This window comes from Stegodyphus dumicola, chromosome 7 (genome assembly GCF_044657685.1).
Source record: "Stegodyphus dumicola isolate Sdum_Otavi_A_Nest chromosome 7, ASM4465768v1".
In the NCBI taxonomy this organism is placed as follows: domain Eukaryota; kingdom Metazoa; phylum Arthropoda; class Arachnida; order Araneae; family Eresidae; genus Stegodyphus; species Stegodyphus dumicola.
The window spans coordinates 27110287-27136279 of record NC_140774.1 but is presented as its reverse complement, the minus strand read 5'-3'; the positions used below and the strand labels follow the sequence as shown (position 1 = coordinate 27136279).

The 25993-nt window shown below is 30.7% G+C and overlaps 1 protein-coding gene across 1 annotated transcript in view; it reads left to right on the top strand.

Moving 5' to 3' along the window:
• The window catches only part of sea (mitochondrial citrate transporter scheggia), a 50275-nt gene extending 26165 nt beyond the window's left edge, over positions 1–24110 (top strand). Inside the window, exons 2-6 of the mRNA XM_035355664.2 lie at positions 2015–2222; positions 12910–13133; positions 15558–15778; positions 19226–19299; positions 23722–24110. Coding sequence (XP_035211555.1) covers positions 2015–2222; positions 12910–13133; positions 15558–15778; positions 19226–19299; positions 23722–23836 — 842 coding nt within the window. The 3' untranslated portion in view covers positions 23837–24110. The remainder of the gene's footprint in view (positions 1–2014; positions 2223–12909; positions 13134–15557; positions 15779–19225; positions 19300–23721) is intronic.
• The last annotated feature ends 1883 nt before the right edge of the window (positions 24111–25993 follow it).

Genomic DNA, 25993 nt, shown 5'->3' with positions numbered 1-25993 from the left:
CATTTCATCAGTTGTCCACATATTATAGTAAAAATGACAATTTTTTTCATGGTTGCATAGAGAATATATATAAATATGTATATGAATATGTATGATTAGGTATATGAATATGTATATGAATAAAACATTTTCATTACTAATGTTTATATATGTTGTCATCGCCAACATCTGGAAATGGTCATCTATGGAAATCTCAAACTATTGAGACACTTAATTCCTAATAAGCTGAATTGAGTTACTGTTGTTACAGATCCCGAAAAGAAGGATTTCTGAATATGGGGAAAATCTTGATCCCATTGACTCAGATTTAGTTTTCTATTCAGATGATTTCTTAATTTTAGAGGTGTTACAAATCTTCCTAATGCAGTATTTTAATAAAAAGTTTGTTTTATCAGGTAATTTTTTTTGTTCAGTCATCCCCCCCATCGTAACCAAAATGAGTTGCTTTTTTCGTATCTTATTTTTATTTAATTCAGTTTCCAAGTACAATGTGCAAATGGAATAAAAATCCAAAAAATCAGATTCATCATTTTATGAATTTTCTAAGTCCTTGAAACGTGTACCTAGAACACTTGATATTTGATTACTGAACGTATTTCTAATCCCATAAAAAACTTTTCCACAACTGTATGGAGCTGTGCTAAGAAAATTCATGCGACTATATACAGTTATGGAGCTATTTATAGAATGTAAGACATTCCTGATGTTTTAAAGTGAGATTCTGCACTCCAAATCTGTGACTATCTGACATAATCCAGGATCAATACAGAAGAGAAACGTAACAAAGTAAAACATAAAATTAGGCAAAGCAACAAACACATGTTATCTATACCAAATACAAGGTAGTAGCTTTGCCTGTTTTATAATCCAGGATTTGTAGTTATTTTAGTAATGCAGCAAATTCAATTATATTTAAAAAATTAGGCAAAAAACAGCCTTTTTTGCTGGCACTGGTTCTACTGTCTTTAGGGTCTATAGAACAAAATTTAACCTAATTTTATATTTGTTACAGGATGTGGCTGTTTAAAAATTTTCAAAGTATTCTGTCTTAAGATTAATGCACTGGTTTCATCTTTCAGTCCCCTTCTAAAAGATGTACTTGACGCTTGCTTGAGGCATATGATTTGAGTAAAAGATAATTTTTGTATGGATGCATGATACATAAATTATATTTACTATAATACATGTGTTTTTGTATTAATGCAGTACTTTATTATTTTGTTGTCTCTGTTAAATTAAAAAAAATTAAATATATTGATGTAATTGTTTATCTATGCAAATTTCCTCCATATGCCTGTGTTCAGTCCTCTTTATGAAAAATTTATTTCATTGATTAGGAAGCATACAACATGTGCATTACACTGCCCTGTATAATAGATAAATGTGGTTATGAAGGAATAAAAGGAAATCAGACAGCACTTACAGAAAAATATTCAGTACACTGAAAAGTAGATTGCAAACTTTTTTCAGTATGTCTACTCTGATGTGGATGGTTGGGATTCTTGATTTTATTCCATTGTTGCATAAGTTTTATTAGGTAGTAACTTTCTTAGAAATTCTATTTGGTAATCTATTTTTAGAAATTCTGTTTTTATATTTTGTTCTTAAAAATTATTACACAAACAGTTTTAAATTGAAATGTTCTTTTAGTATGTTTAGTTAATGTTCTTTAATTGACCTCTTCCTGGACATCAAATGTGGCTTATAGTTGAAAATAAAATCCTAAATGCACTGATGCATTTACCAGCAATATTTATTATTTAGACAGGCAATCTTAAAAATTTTGGAAATTTTTTCAGTTATGGATATAATTACAAATCCTGAAAGTCTGGTAACCCTGCTTCTCTGTGATAAGTCTTAATGTGCAAACCACACTCTGATATGCTCATTTGTTGAATTTATATGATTTACAAAAATTAATAATGTATTTGAATTTATAGGGCATCCTGTTAATATTCCATTTTCAGTGTAAAATCGTGAGCAGATTTTGACTTTTATTTATTTTTTTGTTTAGGTGGTATCACAGGAGGAATTGAAATTTGCATTACATTTCCTACTGAATATGTTAAAACCCAACTGCAACTAGATGAGCGATCTGCAAAGCCAAGATACACAGGCATATTAGATGTAGTGAAGCAAACTGTAAAATATCATGGAGTTAAGGGGCTTTACAGAGGCCTCAGTGTCCTGATATATGGTTCTGTTCCAAAATCTGCTGTCAGGTTTGTAGTGATAAGAAAGTGCTTTTGGTGTTATATTTATTCCTAGTTTCAATTATATTTCATGAATTTATATTGCAAGTTGAAGGCTTGTTGACAGATTTGCTGTGGGCATTTTGGTAATCAGTTATAGCATGCTTCCAGATTTGAAAATTTTCCTTTAATGCTGAGAATATCTTCCTTTTTAATTCTGAAAACCTTGCCTTCCAGAGCAAACTTTACTGTAAGTTCATTTAATGGTTTTTCTGCATGAATTTATACATATAAATTTTGTAACAAATTTTATTATTTTTAATAATTATTGAGTTAAAACTATTGCAGTAGAGCTTTTCGTAAACATATGGTGCTTTGAAACATTAATTTTAAATATGTATCTAATTTATTTTGCTGTAGACATTATTATATTTTGCATAGTATATTCATTTTGCATGTTACTGAAATATTACTAACAAGAAATTTCTTACAAATTTCCATCGCTCTTGTATATAATGTTAAAAACTTCAGAAATTAGTTTTTATGTCGCATTTAAATTTTGAAACCTTGTGTATTAAAAAAAAAGTCAATTTTGTTATTCTGTTAGCTACTATTAGTAGCCTTCGGGCCACATGCAATGTGTAGGCTATGTGAAGTCTGTGAAAAGATTAAGAAAACTTAATGTAAAATTGTAAAAACATAATAATATGGTCTGGGATGCACTGAAAAACTAATGTCACTAGACACACTGTCACAGTATGGAAAAGCACTGCATAGAGGACAAATAATATTGTGTCTATCTCGCAACAAATCTTGGAAGGCGAGCTATCCCATCCATTGCGGCAAAACTGTTAAGCAATAGTAACTAAATTTTTTCTGTCAAATTTGTAATTTTTTATTATTTATTACTAATATTTAATTTTGTTAATTAAATTAATATGTAGTGAAACTTGTTTACAGAAGATGTGGCAAATTCTCTAGAGCTGTAAAATAAAATAGCTTTAAAAATTTAAGCCAATTCGGTTGTTGCTATTTTAGACAAATCCTTATTACATCAGTAGAGAACCTTATAGATTTGTATTAAAGGAGTATAAAAAATTATTTAATCTCATAGTTTAACAAGCAAAACATGCAGCTATGTGACCACCATATAATGAGCAAACTGAAAGAGAAAAGGGAAGGGGAAAAAAATAGAAAAGGGTACAAAATAATGGAAGATAAAATTTTAAAATTTTGAAAATAAAGATTTTTAATTAGAAGCATTTAACTCGGACCTTATAGAATTTGTTGAGTGCAAAATAATCCAAGGGATTCTAATTTATCAGTTGATGTTTATAATTAATTTTAGTAGAGGCCCACCAGCAACCAAGTGGTAAAGTCGCTAAACACTGGTATTTTGATTCAAAAGTCAAACAACAAAAATCAGCGTTATATTTTCAAATTTTCAAAGGACTAGTTTCGATGGTTTTACCGAACCACCATCCTCAGCTGCAAAAGCGCAAATGAACGAGATACGATATAATGATTAGATAAGATAAAGAAAGCCTGGACAGAAAATAAGCTAGTGGCACCATCTGTTGCAGATGGCTCTGGTGGCCGAAACAGTATTTGAAAATAGATAAAATTAAGAAAATACAGAGAAAGAAAAAAAAATGAAAACATTTCGACGCATTATTTTTATAATATAAACGTTCATTTTCCTTGCTTTGCACGTGACGTTGTCATTTCGTCTGTTACTTATTTAAAATTTTCACGTTGTTCTGTGTCTTAAAATTAGAAAATAAAGTTAATGACCTAAAACTGCAGTAGAAGATTACAGTACAAGTGAAAAAATTGACAGTTTCACTCACACGTGTGTCAGATTTGCGCAATACTTACGGGGTCTCTCAAAATTTTTGTAAATATTATGGGGTCCTGGGGGTCACAAAAAGATCTCAGTGATAAAGGGGGGTCGCAACTGAAAAAAAGTTTAAGAAACCCTGATTTAAATTAATGAAATACAATTTATGGAAGTAGTTTAGAAGTAGTAAAAGGCAAACAGGCATAGGCAAATTGTAATACAAAGTCCGTAATCCGGATGTCCATTATACGGAATGATCTATAATCTGGACCTCAAAGCCACTAACTTTTTTTTTGTATGCTTTACGCATACGCTTAAAGAATGCACATACATTACGCGCCCTATACTTCCACAGTCATAACACCTTGGTTCTGTACTTTTATTAGGTATAGCGCGTGCTTTATTTTATGTGTTAGTACTTGAATAGCCCTTATTCTTCGGTTCTGTACTTTTATTAGGTATAGCGCGTGCTTTATTTTATGTGTTAGTACTTGAATAACCCTTATTCTTCGTATCTCGAAAGCGGATTTTCTCATAAAATTTAATTTCTCTTTGAATTCAGAAATAGTTTTACACCCATACAAAATAATTTTGTTACCACTCTGATCCGGTATCCCATTGATTACATAATCAAGAATTGATGGATCATCAACAAAACCGCGATTGGCTATTTCACGCATGGCAATTAAATATTCGGAAAGGGATTCACCAGGTTTTTAAGTGTCGTTCAAGTCAAGGCATAGTTTAAATGAACCATATTTTTTCCTACTTAGCAGGATATTACTTGCGTAATCAAAACAGTTTGGCCTAATGATTTGTTTCTCTAACCATTCTGAAATCTGTTTATCAATTTCACGCTGCTCTGTGGGCGAAGGGCGGAACGTCGCGGCGCGAAATGGACTGGAAGTTGATCTGTCAGTACTATTCTCATCTTCAGGGCAGATGTTGTTATTTTATTCGGCTTATAATTCCTTACTAAATGTAGTATTTCATCTCGATGTACTCTGTCTTTGATATGATTTAAATCAATTTCCTCATCATTATAAATATCACGAATACACATCAAATAGTTTTCTGGTTGCAATTTTCTAATTTTGACTGTGCGTAATGTATGCTTTACGCATGCGCGCGTTGAAAGAAATGTTTAATAAAGTAAACAAATAAATATAAAGTTTTTTTTTTTTTTTTTTTTTTTTTTTTTTTTTGTAAAATTTGATAACCTTTAGATGATAATTGCTCTTTATTTCATAAATAACAGTTTCATATTTTTAATTTTATAATTTGTGCATGCCATCTTACCAGATTTAAATTGATGATCTATAATTCGGAAAAACCTCTAATCCGGAATCGCCGAAGTCCCGACGAGTCCTGATTACGGTCTTTGTACTGTATATGAAAAACGATTCGAATTTGAACAGATTCCTACAGAAAACTTGAGAAGAAAAAGTAATCAAAAGTATTTTTACTTGATCTTTTGAAAGGTCACGAGTGATAGATCAGAACCCAAAATTATGTAAATATAATTTTTTTATATATATTTTGAAGCAAAAGAATTTTTATTTTTGGACTATTTTATCATTTTGCAAATAATAGTATAGTCGGATTTTATTTTTTGAAGTTTCCACTGTAGTATTTGAAGTTTTCTATTCCATTTTATACGGCTGCAGTGCAGTTTTCTGTTATTTTATGTTATTGAAATATGTGAGAATTTATTTGTTAAATATAATCAAAACCTTCATCAACTAAGAGCAACACCGTTGCTCTTAAATGTGATTTGCATTCTATGCTTCAGCATCATCTTATACTAAAAATAGCTGTATGAATAATTTTTTCTTTGATTTATAATACCTTCCAAGATTATTCATTATATATGTATTTAAGCATGCTGAGATTATATGATATTTTTAGAGATTAGCTTCCAGTTATTAAAAAAAATATGGACTATAACATCTACACGCAGTTGTTACTTTTTCATAATATATATTGTGTAATATATGAATCCATAATAATTTCAGCAACTGTAATGTTGTAATGCAACTTAATTTATGTAATGATTATCTTTTAAACATGTGAAACACCCTTTTAGAAGTTATTTATTTTGATTAACTTCTTGTTAGTAATTTAAAATTCCATTCTTATAAAATTAAAATATGCAGATCTTGTTTAATATTTTTTATTATTTTACTGTTATAACTTGGTTTTGCATATGCGAGTTTTATACTGCACTGAAAGCGCTTTTAACATTTCTCTCCTACTAACAAAATTTTAGATTGTGCCTTAACAGATTTGCCTGCTTCAAACTATTTTAACCTAAAATTTATCTTGTTTTGAAATTTGTAGTATTTATACTCAACTACTCACTAAGAGGCTCTTATATTGACAGTTTCTTTTGATCAAGCATTTTCATCTGATCTTTGATAGCATTTGCCACACCTAACAAATCTGCTATGAATTAAGTTTCAGACATCAATCCTAAATCAACCAGATGCATTTCTTCAGGGCGTAGCATACTAACAGGTAAGGGGAACATATGCATATATTTCATCCCTGTTTGAAATCCTCATAGATTAGTTCTAGCACTATCTTTTCCAGTTGTATCTATTTTGGTAAGGCTTTAGGTAAATTGTATAATTGCGAATTTATTTATTTAAGAGAGTTTCATTGCTTCTAAAATATTTTAGGAAATTTAGTGATAAGATTTTTTATTTTATATTATTGCACTATTATCACACCTGATCTTATCTTTTGTTCTTTATTTTATTTTTTACTTTTATTTGTTTATTTATATTTATTTTCTTATTTATTTATTTATTTTTGTTGGCCTTTTTAATGAAAGCATTTTTCAAAGTCATCTGCTTAGTGCTTATCATAAGCAATATGTTTACACAATTAAAAAAGATGTAGCATAAATATAAAAAACAGCTGTTGTTTAGTATAACTCAGAAATATAGACTATGTGAATAGTGTAAGGTGTCCCAACAAAAGTTTTAGACTTACTATGCCCACAAAAATACTTTACTTTAAGAAAATGGAAAATATTTTTACATACTCACAACAGGCAAATGTTCTGATTTTAGAATGTTAAGTGTGATTTGACCTGGCAACAGTGTGATTTAACCTGGCAAGACTGGTATTATATCACTGTCAGCTCATTTTGTAACCCAGTTGACCTGGAGTGCTGCACAAAGGAACAGCGAGCTTGGATTGTGAAAATTCATTACAAGAATAATGAGTGTTATGCAGAGATTATTAGGAAGCTTTGTTAAGTCTTTTGATATGAAGATGTACCTAATGGAGCTACAAAACCCTGCTTTAAAAATAAATTTGAGGACACAGTTTTGACAGCAGTTATTAAGTCACCATGCTCTCCTCAATACCAGCCACTTTATTAAAAACATCTGTATTGGGCATGGTAATGTTGTTGCAAATCCCAAAGAATCCCACACACACACACACACACACACAAAGAAAGAAGAAGAAATTGAGCAAATTTCATCGAGAAAGTACGTGCTGTAAAACAAGTCCCAGAGGACATATAACTGATATTATTTTTCATTTTTAAAGCAGAGTACTTACCTCTTATAAGTATGTAAAAAATATTTCCATTTTCTAAAAATTAAATATTTTATTGGGCATGTTGAATCCTGTGCTTTTACTGGGATACCCTTTATAATTCAGAAATAGAGACTATGGATGTGCAGTTTAATCTTTTACGATTATCTTCAATTATAATATATCTATGAATTTCTATCATAATTACATATAATATTTTGATGTTACTTGTAGTTAATATACTAAATTATCGAGTTATGCCTATTAAAAAAAGGAGTATTTCTAGATTATAAAATTGCATATTTGGAAATTATTTAGAATCAGAAGCTATGGAAAGTGTCAAAAATCATGATAACCTGCCAGTAAATATTTGCCTCTCTGTTGCAAACCTCCCTTTCTTGCAACGGATATTTAACCTTTGATGCATAAGGAGAATAACAAATCATTTTCTCTCAGGTTTTGATTCTGAAGATATGGAGCCCAGACATAATAAGTTCAAAAGTCAGTACAATGGGCAAACATTATCTTAATGAATTCCTTTATAATTTTACAGTGTATAAAAAAAAAGCATGTCAGATCATAGTTATTCTACAGCAAATGAAGTAAATAAGATTACTGGCAAAATTATTTTGTCACTTGCCATAGTATTAGTTTTAGATAATGCTCAAAATACTTTAAATTATAATTTGAATGTAAGGACTGGCATAGTATCCTTGACATAGTATCACTTGAAAATGTAAAAATACAAGCACTTTTAAAATGCCATTCATGAGCATTCACATACTCCTGCAATGACTTATATAAGAAATGTGCAAAGTATTTGTAGTATAACTCTACTGCAAAGAGTTTAATATTTCTGTAATGTTTTAGTGGTGATTTGTTTCAAAGACTTCTTCGAATCTGTTTTCATAGTACCTTACGGAAACATGCCTCTTTCACAGTACTTTCACTCAATATCAAATAAAGTTACTGCTTCATTCCAAGTAATATAACTACTTTTTTTTGTCTTTTCTTGGCACTTCTGGTTTAAAATCATTCTGAAAGGGGAAGTATTGCTTACTTTAAATATCTAAAAGTGAGACATTTATGCATCCATGTGAAAGTTGTTATAATTTTCCTGAAAAGGAAAGAATTTCAAATTTGTTTCTTGATGTAACATGAGGATGCATAACTTTATGGTTTGAAATTCATTGCTCTCATTGCTCATCATTACAAATACAAAGCTCATTCACATTTTTCTACAGTGAAGAGCTTTTTGAAGATTTTGTGGTAGAGAAGCAATTTAAATTAAACAATTGAAAGACTAGGTAGCTAAACAGAGTTCCTTCTTTATGAAAGAGCTGTGCTGTGCCATTCACTTCTTTTATGTAATCATCCATTTGAAAAAGGAAAAAGCAGTGCTTCTACATTCTATCACCACAGCTCCCACCTTATATTTTTTACTAGCTCCTGTTTAAAGGCGCAATGTTTCTGCAGTGGAGATCTGCAACCACAGCTTCAAACAATGTTATGGACTGGAAGATTTTTGAAAAATTTTGGAGTAGCTGCAAGAATCGATAAAATTTTGTAACAAGAGAATAAAAACCTGCAGGCTGCATTTAAAATCTCTTCAACTACTAGATTTGGTAATACACAACTTGTCTGAGAAATAGTTAAAACTACTGTGTATGTATCATTGGCATTACATCAAATCAATCAGTGTGGATTTTTTTTCCATTTCTGCGTTTTTTCATAATGTTTTGCACTATGCTAAAAGTTAGAAATGCATATTAAAGAATTATATCAGTCATAATTTGAGATTTCAAGAGTCATGTTAAATCTTTGAATGTGCTTTTTTCACAGTAGCAGCTTTGCAGAGGTTTGGTGTGACTTTTTTTTTTTTTTTTTTTTTTCTTTTGGAAGACCCTATTTATATGTACATGAAGTAGAATCATATCTAAATATGAGTTATTATATTTAAGTTCAGAATTTAGACAGGATCTTAAAAAAAATCTGGAATTTAAAATGTAGTTTGTGTAAAGCAGCTAAATGAGTTTTAACGATAGATTTTATTTGATAGAAAGAAATATTTTAGAGAATTCAATTATTTTTTAGAAAATTATACTTTGTGCATAATCTTTTAGAATGTAGAATTAATCTATGACTAATGGAAAGGTCTTTTGTTGAAAAAGAAATTCAAAATATAAATTGAATCTAACTGGAAGAGAAACAACCCAACGTGAAATTTAAGCGAAAAAGTAGTCTTAGATTGGCATAAATTTTGAATGAAATTATATAGATTTTGAGGGCAATCAGATATTTTCAGGAGAAAAAATACTTTTATTGCTGACGAAGATGGACCAACAACTGATCACTCTCAAAATCGATAGTTTTATTAAAAAATTATGTCATTCTTAGATTGCTTTTTGCTATTTTTAAATACAAGTTGAATACATTAATTTCTGTATGTTAAAACTTTAACCTTTATGTTAATATTCAAAGATTGGATAGTAAAAATGTAATTACTTATTCTTCGTTGAATGAACAACTTTTTTGGGGCTATGATATATCAGGTTTAATATTACGCCGAAGAGGGGGGGGGAAACCTGGTAAGCCTAATATCATGTAGGGCTCCCACGAGCATGCAAAACTGCTGCAACATTCATGTGGCATGGACTCAACTAACGGCTGAAGGTTTGCTGTAGGTAAATCACACTATGAATCCTGCAGGCCAATGCACAAATCCATAGGAGTGTGAGGTGGTGGATATCTCTTCCGAATGGCATGTTGCAAAGCATGCTCAATAATGTTCATGTCTGGGGATCTAGGTGCCCAGTGGACATGTCTAAAGTCAGAAGAGTGTTACTGGAGCCACTTGGTAGCAACGTTCGACTTGTGTGGTATTGTATTGTCCTTCTGTAAATATTCAAGTCCGTACAGAATGACATGAATGGGTGCAGGTGAGCGCCCAGGATCATATCTAGACAGAGTCGTATCTAGACGCATCAGGTGTCCTATATCACGCCAACTGTACACGCCTCGTACATTGACGGAGCCTCTACTAGCAGCAACAGTCCCCTGTTGACATGTAGGGTCCGCTGATTCACAAGTTTCTGTCCTTATCCATACATATCCATCCACCTGATGCAATTGGAAACAAAACTCATCAGATCAACGGGTTATTAATAATCCAATGGAGGTGTTGACGGGCCCAGGTGAGGCATAACACTAAGTGTCCTGCAGTCTACAGCAGTACACATGTGAGCCTTCGACTTCGAAAGCCCCTATCAATCATTGTCTGTTAAGTGAAGTCCAACCATTGAAATCTGCAGCAGTTTGAGGAAGGGTTACACGTCTCTCATGTTGAATGATTCTCATCAGTTGTCGTTGGTCCTGTTCTTTCACAAGCTTTTTCCAGGCACAGCAGTGTTGTAGATTTGATATTTTTACTGGATTTTCGATATTCACAGTGCTCTCTTGAAACGGTCGTATGTGAAAATCCAAATTTTATCACTACCTCGGAGATGGTAAGCCCCATCTCTTATGCGCCAACTATAACACCATGTTCAAACTCAATTAAATTTTAATAACCTGCCATTACAGCAGTACCTGAACTAACAACTTTGCAAGACACTGCTGACTTCCATGCTTTACTGTGATTGGTGTGTTAACTTTGTTATTTGCATACATAATACTATACCAGTTTTTTTTTTTTTTTTTCTCTTCAGGCTATATCACCTTTGTTTCAGTTAACTGAATACTTAATTTGTAAGCTGTGATATTTATTTTTGTTTAAATAGTTTCATAAGAAGAAAAACTCACAAAGCTATTTATAAATAAAATGTTTTGATAACATTAATTTAAACATAAATATGATAAAATATATTTTTAACTGCTTTAGAAACTGAAGTATCTAAAATTTCATATTAAAGTATCTAAAATTTCATATTTAAAATAATAGTTTGGTTTATACGTTACATATAAATTAAATTTACTAATTATCATATTTTAAGAGTTCTATTTAAGCATTTATGTCTGCAGAAGTATAAACAATTGAAAAGTTAATTTATTAGTTTATAAAATTTAGTGCAGCATTTTATTGTATTTTATTTTAATGTAATTGGATTGGAGATAAGATTGAAATTTTAGATGCAAATAGTTTTTCTGTCTGAAAACTTGAGCTGCACGTAATTTTTATTGTTCAAGTTATCCTCAGCAATATATATTTATTAAAAAGCATTAAATATGCAATATAGATTTGATAAGCCAAAATTCATTAATGTTGAAGTTTAAAATGTCTTTCACAGCAGTTCTGTCAATTTTTCCTATGTTTAACTTTTTAATATATTTATGATTTGAAAGTTGAGTATGAATTAATTGTATTTAAATGCATCATTAGCATAATATTTTTAATTGTAGCTCTGAAATTTTACAAGCTATATTAAAAGAGATTTAAAATTTGAAATTTATTTAAATTATTTTGTTGGTTTTATATTGAAATATAATGGTACTTCAGCATACATGTTCCGCAACCGAGTTCATAAGCGAATCTGCTTGTATGCTGAAATCCATTTAAATACCATTATTCCATTTCAGCTTTCCAAATTATGACCTGTGTTTTTGTTATATTTTTTAAATAAGAATAAATCCACTGTATTTTTAAGGAAACTAATAACATTATAAAACATATAAAAGAGAATATAAAGAAGAAAAATGCCTGAGCATATACTCTTCAGCAGCTTGCTGGTACACCATGCCTGACAATGGAGTGAATTCCACTTCCTATCAAATTTTTAAAATGAGCCACGACTTGCCTTGAATGTCCCTTTAGATTCATTATTTGAAGACCTTGGGGCCATCTCCAGCAAATTGGTATATAACTTATGCCTTCTTACAGCTGATCACCATGGTCACAGTATTTGCTTTGAGCTGCTTCACCTTCAGTCACACCGACAGCAGCTTTTCCTTCAGTCACACCGACAGCAGCTTCTCCATCTTTTAGAGAACTAATCTGTTTGGATATTATTATAATTTCACTGTCTGGCACTATAGCCTTTATTGCCTTCTTCTGCTTCAGTAACATGCAAATCGTAATAGTACTATGCTGATACCATTTCGCTAAATTGACAACATACACACCTTGCTCATATTTATCAGTGATTTCATACCTCTTTGTGAATTTCAATATATTACCATCTAAGACTATTTTCACTTGAAGCTGTGATTGCTATTTATTATATGTTGCAGAGTTTTAAATATCCTGTGATCGGTAGTACCAGTTACCATGTTATTATATTATTAAGCTGATTAATATAAAATATTCTATTTTGTTTTGTTTCATTTTAGGTTTGGTACTTTTGAGTCCCTCAAGAAAAAAAGTGTTGATGAAAAAGGGAATTTGCCTCCTGTTAAGCGCTTGCTTTGTGGTTTAGGGGCAGGAGTCGCAGAAGCAATATTTGCTGTAACTCCTATGGAGACTGTGAAAGTGAAATTCATCAATGATCAGCAGTCACCAAATCCCAAGTTTCGAGGGTTTTTCCATGGTGTTCGTGAAATTGTAAAACAACAAGGTATGGCTTGAATTATCATTGTAAAACTCTCTATTCAATAACTTATGGTGTGTTGAAGACTTGTATGCTGAATGAAATATATTTTTTTAATAATGCAATTTTATTTGAGGCTGTTTATCATATTAAATATGTAAGGTTATTAAAAAGGAGTACGTAACTGTAAATTGTAACTGTAATATCATAAATCATAAATCCATGGCTTCAGTTTAATAAATGAATGAGATATATCAGGTTTTCATACTGCAACACTTTTGATAATATGATACATTTAAGTATAAAATATAGAAAATTTGGTTTATTTGTTTTTATTATGGGGACCATCAGTGTTTCTCAAAACCAAATGGGTCAAAAAGTAAATTCTCATAGTAAATATTAGTTTAGTTTCATAATAAACAGTAATAGTTCACTGTAATATAAATCTGAATTTCTTATATATATCATTGTTAATATAAATTTATATCAGAAATTTTTGTTATAGACATTTGTAAATTAAATTTCTTATTAGAGACTGCCAAAATTTCCGTAGTTTGAATACATATTATTATACTCTTAAAGCAGTGGTTTTAGCAAGTGACTGTTCCAAGAAATGCCTTGTTATATAATCTTTCTTAAACTGTTTAAGTTTTTAAGAACATAATGTTTGAATTTTTGGACTGATGAATGAATTCTATCATTTTAAATATTGGTAAAAAGAAATTCTTTTATTTCATCAGTTTTAAAAACTGTCACTTGCTTATGCATATGATTTACATTCTGAACTGTAATATCTGTTTTTAAATGCCCCCAAATGCGCATTAATGAATATTGAAGATACTTATTTTTAAAAAGTATGTTAAATTTAGAAATTTAATATTCAAAAGGATATGCATCAAAAATCTATTCTATGCCTAGTCTGAGCCCTGTAATTATATCATGCAGGAATACCATACCACAGTACTGATCATTCCTAAAGATCCTACCCACTTCAATTCTGTTTTGCTTTTATTACCAATTGGTTACCAATAAAAACAAACCAATTGGTATTGATATAAAGCCAATAATTAGCAAACCCTGTTAGAATTTTTATCATCACTGTTGTTATTATGTGTCTCTGTATCATAAGTCTTGGAAACCTGGCAGTATATGATCACAGTCTGAAGGCCCACTTGCAAGAATATTTAATACAGCAGTAGCATATCACAGTACAATTCACTGTGAATAATGTGGCAACAATTCATTGAAGATGCTGAAGTAAAAGAATACCTAGGCTAGATAATCTAAAATATATAATTGCTAGAGGTTACCACTGTTTACCTTCACTGATAAATTGGCATGGAATATATGCTGCTTTGCAACTATATTTACAAATAGATCTCTTCAGTTAATGAGCAGAATAACCCAAGTAAACCAAATGAAGGGAAATGTAATGATGATGCGTGTAATGCCAGAAGCTTAATATATTGTCCGGTCTGCACTTACCAGACAACTAGTTTGAAGATCTTGCAAACTGAATCTTTCGCAGAATGAATTAAGTTCTGGGCCATACTTTCGTAAGATTGCCACCCCCAAATTAAAAAATCCTCAATGATTAATAAAATTTTTATTTCATATTCACTAAGTACTAACATATGACAAATTGTATAAAAAGTTCTTACAATGAATTTAAAGTATTTAGGCGTGGTATCATGAGAGTTCAGACAACCCTGATTTTAGCTACCTGCATACTCTTACGTGCTGCACCCCCGCTAGGAAAGCAGTGGTTTTAGTTTTCAGTATTTTCGTAGTTCATGTTCTCTTTGCAGACGAATTTGGTTTGCATAATGATAGGTGCGGCCAATTCATCTCTAGGTGAGTATGATCATTTACTTACTTGAAGGTGAAATAAAAAAAAAGTATATTGTTTCTTTGTTTTACTACAGTGAACAAGGAACACAGTATAGCCTGTTAAATATAGGAAGATGAGATTCTCTTTAAAGTGGTGATTTATTGATGTAACATGATATGCTGATAAGTGGCCATATATCTCACCACCTCTTCCTGAGAATGAATGAAAATAAGTTGCAATCCTCAATTTCTATGAGAAGCTTTGCTGAAAAACTATTTTCCTAACCTTTGTTGAAATTTATTTCTAACTATGGTGAAACCTCCGTAAGACAACTACTCATTGATTCCAGTTAATTTTTGCTTTCCGTGGAAGTGGTTTGTTATCTTAAAGAACATAACTGTCAGTGATGTTCTATATTGCTACTTCATTATATTATCAGAAACACCAATAATTCAATAAGTAGTTCATCTTAGGGAGGTTGCTGTCATGAGAGATTTTTTGCATTTTGTCATCTTGGAAATTAATAGTTTCTTTTTTCCTATATGTATGTACTTAGATACTTATCTTTTATACAAATAAAATTTTTAAGATTCCTAGAATTTCATTTTCTTTATAAATAGGTCTTAGAGGTGTTTATCAAGGTGGAACTGCAACAATAATGAAACAAGGAAGTAATCAAGCAATTCGATTTTTTGTTATGGAATCGCTCAAAGATTGGTATCGTGGTGGAGATCCAAATAAAAGTGTCAACAAGATAGTAGTAGGATTGTTTGGTGCTGTTGCAGGTGCAGCTTCTGTTTTTGGAAATACACCAATTGATGTAGTTAAAACAAGAATGCAGGTAGGTTGATTGATGTAGTTAATAATAAGTGTGCACAAACATTTTATACAATTTTCTAGCATTTGTGCTGAACAAATTTGAAAGTTTGTTTAAAACTGTAAATTTACCTTGAAGGTGTGTTATAATACTGCTAACTATAGGATCTCCTGTTTTGATGCAGGTATTGATATAATTATTAATGCACAGTATTTTTCAAAAGTTAAAAGTTTTTAGTTTTTCATATAACATTATCCAAAAAATTTCATTCATTGGTGTGTCAGATTTACTTTAATTAATGTAAATACTCATATTAATGTACACATAAGTAGATTTCAATGAGCCTTTTATTTATTTTTGGAAATTCATGTACTATTCATGACATTCTGGCAGCAGCTCATTTTCTTCATCTGTTTTGAAAAAGTCTGCCTTTAATCAGTAAATTTTTAAGTTTGCTTTGAGCCTTTAAAACCCTAATTTATTTTGAAAAGCTTTTATCATGTATAAATGGCTTAAATGGATTTATTTTTTATTAATAGCTTGTGATAGAATTTTATTACTGTGTGGTATTTTTGAGAAGATCCTTATACTCCACATAGTTTTTTTAAATGGTTTGTTGTAATATTATAGGAGTAGTGTATAATTATGGGGAAAATGATCCTGCACAACTGACTGAACAGGTTTTTAGGGCATCTGATAACTGTTTGCTAACAACCTCATGCTCATTTCACTGCTATTTATCATATGGCAGTAGCATATCACCTTATTGATTATTCATAAAGATTGCCATCAACATACCCACTTTACATTCTGTTCTGTACTCAATTTCTTTCCACTGGTGATTTATTTCAAACTCCAAAGTAGTATGAAGCCATGATATGTCACCTAACCATTTTTTATATCATGTGCTAACCTAGTCTCTATAAGCAGTATGCTGTTAACATACTAGGCTATCTCTGTAATTAAATTTGTTGATAACCAAGCTGCTAGCAATTCAGCAATTAATAATACTATAAACCATACTTACCAAATAATATATTGCACAAACTATTTGACATTTTTATTATTTAAAAATATTTAATATAAAATTTATTTGGCATCATGATGATGAATTTCTTTAAATAGGCTAGACTTTGTTCCAGGATTTAACATAAGAAATTTGTTCCAGGATTAACATAAATAAGTTTGCATTGTAAATTATACAACAGTGATTTTTTAAGTGTCCACAATGATCTGCGAGTTAATGGTCAGTCTGCAAGAGATTTTCCAAACATATTTCGTTTTGTTTTGAAAATATCTTTAATAGGTAACCATGATGGTTAAAGTTATTAGGTATCTGATAAAGTATGCATCATATAAAAGTAACCCTGGAACTCATAAATTTTAAGAACCATTGCTGTACAGTAATCTATTAATTTACTTGTTAGTATTTTGTAAATTAAGTTCACTAAAATTTTTCGGGTGTATTTTAAAAATTTCCGTTATCATACATTAAGAGGTCTCAAACCAAAAAAAGCCTAAGATAGTTTGTTTCCATTTGTTGTACTTCTGCCCTCCAACAGAAGTTGTTTTTTCATTTCCTTCCCATTGTCATAGTTGCTTGATCATTCTACAAGATGTTGATTGTAAGTTGAAAGCTGTCTAGATCAAGACTTTATTTTAATTAAAATTAATTTTCTTATAAATCTAGTATCAAAAATGTAAATTATGTTTTTTTTCCCTTGAGTAACTTATAAATTCTTGCTTATTCATAATTTATTTTGATTTCACTATTTTATAATTCAAATTAATTACTTTAATGAAATCTGATGCAAAGATAATTTGCAGATTTGCATGTCATTTTATCTTCTTGTTTCCCCCTTCCAAAACATCTAAATGAACAGAGTATTCTGTTTAATTTATTTATAATTTAGTGCAAGTTTTAAAAATAACTTATAAAAAAGTTCTGCAATTTTTTAAAAATATTATTTGAGAGTTATATTAAAAGAAATGAAAATGATATTGGGAAATATATTTCTTTCATCCTTAGTAATTAATGCTTCTTTTTTCTGTTTCATTAATCTTGATTTTTTTTAAAATTTACCATATTTGTTATCTTTATTTCATACTTTTATCACTTTTGTTCCCCAACAATTTTGTTTGCTGTCCTGTAATATTAATTTTTTCATTCCCTTCCCACTGTCTAGTAGTCTGTTAATGCAACACTGTTCTGTTACTTTTATTTTATTATTTTTTTATTTGTACGAGGGCATTTTGAAAAGTAAAGATACACCGTACGTCAGAGGAAAAGAAAAGTTTTGGTGAGCAAGTTGGCAACACAGGTGTTAACCTTGAACGGTTAGCTTTCTCCTCGCGGTAGTTCGGCATTTCAACGTTGATTCTGGTTGGAGTAGGTCGTGTTTAAAATGGCTGCGCTGATTCAAAATCCCGACAAATGCGAAGTGCGCTCCGTCATGCGTTTTCTTCATGTAAAAGGTCAGCGACCAGCGGATATTCACAAAGAAATTGTTTCTGTTTATAGAAACATTATGAATCGACAAAATGTAACGAAGTGGTGTCGTCATTTCTCTGAAGGTAGGACCGATGTTCATGATGAACAAAGAACAGGTCAGCCATCTGTGATCTCTGATGCCCTCCTTCAGAGAACAGAGCAAGCAATTTGTACTAATAGACATCTCAAATTGAAAGAATTGCATCAGATCATACCAGAAGTGTCAATGACAACTCTTTATGAAGTTGTGACTGTCAAGTTAGGGTACAGGAAATTGTGTGCGTGCTGGGTTCCAACAGGTGGCAACCTTCTATGACTGTGGGATACAGAAGCTTGTGTACCGACTTAACAAATGTTTGGATAGTGGGGGTGATTATGTTAAAAAATAATAAATAATCCAGTTAATAAGATGTAACTGATGTTTTCTAAATATATTTTTTTTTTTTTTTTAAGGAATGTGAGCCATTGTATCTTTACTTTTTGAAATGCCCTCGTATTATGAAATATTTTGCTTTTTCTTCACCTGGAATTTTTATGCTATAAATTAGTGGCTGTAACTACAGTGGTAATAAAGCAAATTTTCATGAGCTTTCAGTTATATAGTTTGCATTAAGATGTAGTAAGTGAAATAATATAATACAAGGTAAATTGATGTGATGTAATATGAGCTTTAGGACAAAAAAAGGGAAAATAAATAAATAAAGGGTTTTGAAATGTAAATGCATGGTAATAAATGTATTTTTATTCTTCTTTTCTCAGTTAGTTTTTCTAAATAGATTTTCATTTTAGCTTTTCATATAATTTGGTGTGTAATTCTTTAACAAGGGCATTGTTTGCATGTTTTACAATTATATAAAATAAAAAAAAATACAAAACATTTATTATATTTATGTATATAATTTTATTATATTTAGAAAATAGTGACATTTCAATTTAAACCAATGCTGTTCATTTTTTTAATGAAATGTTTATTTTTATAGGGCTTAGAAGCACACAAGTATAAAAATACATTTCATTGTATTTATGAAATTGCTAAGAATGAAGGTTTCTTTGCGTAAGTGTTTGTATTGCAATTTACTGTTTTTAAATTTTTATTTTTTATGTTTACTACACAAATTTCCCCCTTTCTCCAATGGCGGGCTCTAGCTGTTTATAGGCATAGGCCTCTATTAAGGCCAGAAGCTGTGATCTCTATTATGGAGGCACCTTCCAGGTGGTCCACCATTGCTTCTTATGAAGGAATGGACAAATTACATACCACTTTCTTGTTTGGGTGGCACTACATAATTTTTTTCAGTTATATTTTAATTTTGCACATTTTAAAGTAATAATTTTAATTTGGCATATTTTTTGTTGAGGCTTATCTATAAAAACCGAATCATTTATCATTTTGTCATTTAAAGATCTTCAGCAACTTTTTATGTTTGGTGTTTGTGCAACAGGGGCATCAACAGTAATTATAGATACTAAAGCCAAAAAGAAAGAAAGAAATCCTACACCTATCACATCAGCATTTTGGCCATTAGTCAGCAAATTGCTCAATGAAAGGTTTAAAGAGCTCATTAAAAATCAATTTCTAAAAAACTATAAAAAAGTCAGTAATTTTAAGGTATTCAGTTCCTAGTTTCATAATATACATTTGAGAGATTTTTCAAATTCTCAGGTCTGGTTTGCTTTAAATTTTTTCAGTAAAATATTGGGCGTCAGATCAGTCAATTATATGTGTGATAGTATATTATATTATATCACGAATTATATCACGAGATAATCGTGATATAATTTCTTAGTATATTTAATAAAAAGTGAAGGAGGCTCTTTCAGCTTAACTTCAAAAAGAGCTCACATTTCAAACTTTTTAAGTTTGCTAGAAACAGAGGCAAATATTTACAGTACAAACAGATATACACTATCTGGCCAAAAGTACCTGCACACCCAGTGGTACGTATTCAGAGAGTCCTGAGGTATAATGTTGGTTCCCCCTTATGCATCGATGACAGCCTGTATATGTCTGGGGAGATTTCACACCAGTTTTTGATAGACAGCCATAGGAATTGACTTCCAGACATCCATCAGAGCTGAAGTGAGTGCTGGCAGTGAGGATAGTTAGTTTAGCTAGCTACGTAATTTGCTTTCTAATTCGTCCCAAAGATGTTCTATAGCTGGTGCCCTCAGTCAGCCCCAATCCTTTAGGAGGGACCCCAGTTCTATGAGTCAGTCCAGTTTTTGAACACCCATTTCATCAAATCATGGCTGTGCAAGTCTTGATGTGTGAATGGAGCAGTTATCCTGCTGGAAGAAAAATGGGCCTTCCTCGAAATACTGTGATAGAGTTGGAAGAGCGGCATTACCCAGAATGTCCAAATACATCTCAGAGTTCATGTTTCCAACCACATGAACTAAGGGACTTGGGTCAAACCATGAGAAAACACTCCTACATCGTGATGCTGCCACCAAACTTTGCAGTCGGCACAATGCAATCACTTGAGAAATGCTAGCCGGGCATCTACCAACTCCAGACGTGTCCATCGGACTACCAGATTGTAAAACGAGATTCATCACTCCAAAGAACATTTTTTCACTTGTTCACAGTCCAACGACGGTGAATTTTGCACCACTGCAATCATTGTTTCACATTCTGGGTAGTTATGTTCGCCTTGTGAGCAGTTGCACGACTATGAAATTCCAGGTTTTTTTAACTCTTGACAAACAGTCCTGCTGTTAGCACTAATGCCTGCTGAACATTGGAACTCCTGAGTGATTTCAACCAATGATAACTCGTGATTTTGTTTCACTGCCCTTTTCAGAATTCTGTGGCTGCATTCAGGTGTTTTTTTTTTTTTTTTTTTTTTTTTTTTTTTTTTTTTTGGTCCTGCCAGCCACTTCATTTTTCTGCAGTCTCATTGCCTTGACATTTCCATTTCACATTTACATCACTCACACTGGATTTTGGCTTCTGTAGAATGTCCAAAATTTCATGAACTTATTTCCCACAAACTTGGCATTCCACACTGCCACAATCAAATTCGCTAAGCTCCTTTAACTTACTCATTGTCTCACAGAAGCATAAATATGACCTGACAAACCACTACCAACACTTTTAAGTTTTTGGTTATGCATCAAATTACATCACCTGCCAGATCCACTTCTTTAAGGGTTGTTCAGACTCAGATAGTATATGACAACATAGTCCTATTTGTTGATGTAAAAGACGAATAAAAGTTTATTTATTTTAACCTGGTTTAAATGTCTGTGTAGTGATTAATGTAAAACAAATAACCCCAGACCATTAAAAAAGAATTGAGTTTAATAACCATTTATTTTTGAGTAATATGCTTTAGGTCTTATCAGTAACAAATATGCAAAAAGTTTTCTACTGATATTATTCTTTTTAACATTCATAAAGTAGTGTTCATATTTTATGTGCCATTTGAATATTTTGGAAGAACTACTATTTCTGAATAAAATGTACTAAAAACAAAGAAAATCTTATCTATAACACTTTGGTTTATGTATTTCATTACTCTGAAAATGTAATGTCAAAAAAATTTAAATAAATTTGTTTTAGCTAAACTTACTAGTGCTGGTCTCTTTAAAATCCTTCACTGGTGGTTGATAGTAAGTAAGAGTCATTAAATTGTAACATTTGTAAAATAGCAATTTATTTCTCTCTATTTGTGTTGGTATTAAAATAAAAAATACTGGTATAAGTCAAAGATACATTCACAATAAATCCAGAATGGCTATCTCTTTAAAAACGTTTTTAAAGTGTCTACTGCTTAATGCTTATCTATCTAAAAGTATATATTAATACATAATTTCCTTCCAAAAACTAGAGATAGCCCCATTCAATATAACTATTAAAACTTATTCCTTGAAATGCAGCCCATCAGCAGCCGAGCGGTAAAATTGCTGAACACTGGTAGTTCAGTCTGAATCCTGCGAACAGGCTGGCTGCATAAGTGTTTTTGTGGTTTTCCCCATGTGTAACGTAACAGGACACTAGTGAAGAAACAGCCGTACATATATAATCAATCACAATTTCATTAAAATAATGCATCAGTTCATATAATCTATTAGTTCATAATTTCAGAAAACAGTAATTAATTCCACAACTAAACTGCAATATGTTACTTAGGTTTTCTAGAAAATTCATACTTCCCTAACGATCATATAAGGACATGGTAGACAACTAATAAAATAAACATAAGCAATAATATATCAAATTAAATACATTTATTAATTATCTGTAAGCATAAGTCAACATAACTAGCCAGACTATCCTCTACATCTGTTGGTAAATAGTATTCTCAAATTATTTCAGTATTTATATCAAATAATATAGAAAACTAATTCATCTTCCAACATTTAGCACTCTATTAACTTTAATATAATATTCTATTATCACTAAGGCAGTGATACTTTTTCTCATAACACATTAAAATTTACCTCATCTAATAACATATACATAATATAACTTGAAATAGTCAAACATATAAATTTCTCCTTTTCACTAATAGAGAAATATTTAAAAATAAAATAAAATCATTTAAACATACTCAGATTTTCCATCGATTAAAAATTTAGAATTCTTTTTTATACCAATACATTTAGAGTAAAATCACTTTACTCAAAACTTGTAATCACGTTAAATTAAATTAATTAGCACCTGTGTTTTTATGACATAATTAAAGAATAAGCTTTGAATGAGACTCTAAAAAATAGTAATTTCTATGGTTGAATTGAATACCACTAAAGGGAACCTTAATTGTTACACAACCAAAAAATATCTGGGCTAGAAAATATCTTAATTGTAATTGTCTAGTGTTCTATATCAGAAGCATGCCTGTATCTGTAATTACTCAACTTACATTCTTCATAAAGCTGGGTTAGAATTAAAATAAATTGCAGTGTGAAGCTTTATCATTCTCAGTGTGTTGCTGAAGTGTAATCCCATTCTTGAATAAGTGAGTTCTGTATGTGTTCCAGAAATTTGTTTTGCTTCAACCATTAGGTAAACAGTAAATGCACTGTTATGAAATGGAACGAAATCAAAGTAAAAAGAAATGTAAATTACAGAGCAATGAACACAATTGGTTGCAAAAAGTCACATTTTCCTTTAAGAGCAATCACAATAATATGCAATTTTTTCAAACCTAAATAGTTCAATTTTTCCTGTGGAAGTTAATCCAGCAAGTAGTGCTTGCTTATTGTTAAAAATTGACAGTTTTGATGCTCTGGGAACTGCACAGAAACCCATATTCAGCCATTACAATACCAAAATACAAGATGTATAAGAGTGCTAACTCGTGAAATAACAATTGATTTTTTGACTAAAATTCAGATACAGATAAATAGGCTGACTGTGTCTGTGTTTTTCTCTTTTCAGAATTTCACATTTGTTTTTTGAAATGTATTCTTATTTTTATAAAGTTTCTATTACTGCACATCTCTTTTAAACTATGAATGTATTTTGCAGGTTCTACAAGGGTACTGTGCCAAGGCTTAGTAGAGTTTGTCTTGATGTAGCAATTACGTTCATGATTTATGATTCTTTTATGGATTTATTTAATAAAGTGTGGAAAACTGATTAAATGTATTTCTCATATTTTGTTATGTTTGTATAGTTTATTTGTTAGTTTTGTATATATTTGGGAAGTAATCATAATCAAATGCAACAGTCTAAATGATGTACATGTTAGTACCTATTCAAAATGCACATAAATGGTATCATTTTTTATAGTATAAATGTTTTCTAGTTTATAATTTGGTAAAAAGATAAGATGTGAATTTTGTATTACTGTTTGTAACTCCAGATTTTAAGATGTATTTTATGTACTGAATAAAATCAGTTATTATATATATGTATACAGCTTGTGGCTTTTTAATTTCTTTATTGAATAGACTTTCATTGCTTTCAGTAATATGGCCCATAAACATCTTAGTAATTGTGAGTACAGTGGAATTTTATGTGTAATTTTTTTGTGTCTTGTTTTTTGAACAGTGACACCAAAGGGGGGGGAACGTCGCGGCATGCAAGTTGATTTGTCAGCACTATCCTCATCTTCAGGGCAGATGTTTTTATTTTATTTGGCTCATAATTCCATACTAAATGTAGTATTTGATCTCGCTGTACTCCGATAAGATTTTAATCAATTTCCTTGTCATTATAAATATCACAAATACACATAAAATAGTTTTCTGGTTGCAGTTTTCTAATTTCGACTATGCATAATGTATGCTTTACGCATGCGCACGTTGAAAGAAATGTTTAATAAAGTAAACAAATAAATATTATCATATTATAATCATCAGTTTAAATCTGGTAATATGGCATGCAGAAATTATACAATTAAAAATATGAAACCGTAAGAGCAATTATGATCTAAAGGGTATCAAAATTTACAAAAAAAAAAAAAAAAAAAGCTTAATATTATTTGTTTACTTTATTAAACATTTCTTTATTAATTATTAATTAATAAAGGATCATAATTGCTCTTTATTTCATAAATTACGGTTTCATATTTTTAATTGTATAATTTCTGCATGCCATATTACCAGATTTAAATTGATGATTATAATATTTATTGTTTACTTTATTAAACATTTCTTTCAATGTAAGTTGTTTAAATTGCTTTCTTTTATGTGCTAATACTTTCTCTTTCATTCTATAAGCAGACATAATTTCTTGTTCAGTTACAAAGTTCCGCTGTTCAAGTCCTGTAATTGCTGTGTCAAGAATACCGACTAACTTGTCAATCGAAATTTTTTCGTTTTCACTAACCTCTCGGTCACTTTCTTCATGCCTTTATCCATTTTTTGAAGCAATTCCACTTTTTGTTTGATGGACATCGAAACATGCTTTCGCTTTGTAGATCCTTTGGCATCTCCAGAATCGGAAACTCTTTTTTACATAATTGAAAGTTCAAGCTTACTTTTTATAAAATTGCTCTAACAGTCTGCAAAAAATAATAAGCCGAATCCAATTGGAAGATTAAGGAACAACACAATCTGCAGCATAGACTGAAATAGATAATTTTAGCCTAGCTTATACTATCTGTTATACATTAAACGCGAATGCATAAACATATTATGGACATGCGTAAACGCTACGCATGCGCAGAAAGTTTGTAGCTTTGAGGTCCGTATTATAGATCATTTCGGATTATGGACGTCCGGATTAAAGACTGTACTGTACTGTAGTTCTTGTGTTTTTATATTTTATAATTTAACTCTGAATTGCAAAATTTCGTTTCATGCATTTTTTTTTTTCCTTTAAGTAATGCAGTGTAGCCAGTATTTTGAAGATGGGTAGTTATGTATGGATTTGACTTTTCAAAGCCGAGCAACTTTAGCAGAGATTCCAAGCTGTTTCATTAATTTGATATCAGTGTCTCTAGAAAAGTCCTGTAGTGACAAATTTTAGGATGACATATATGCTCATGTAATGCCTGCCCTTTGTATCCAAATATTTCAATGCAGATTTCCATTTGTGAACATTATGCATATAATTTAAGTAGTAATTTCTCCCCCCCCCCCCAAAAAAAAGGTCATGATAATCATTGAAAAGAAAAACGTGTGCATGTGTGTAGAGGGAGATACAAATGAAAGTACTTTTTATTAAATGCTTCATGCATAGCTATATAGCTCTAAGTTATTTTTTTTAAAGGAGAAATAGGAAGAACATATATATATATATATATTTATATAGATCACAATTTTTAACAATTATTTCTACACTTTATCTAAAC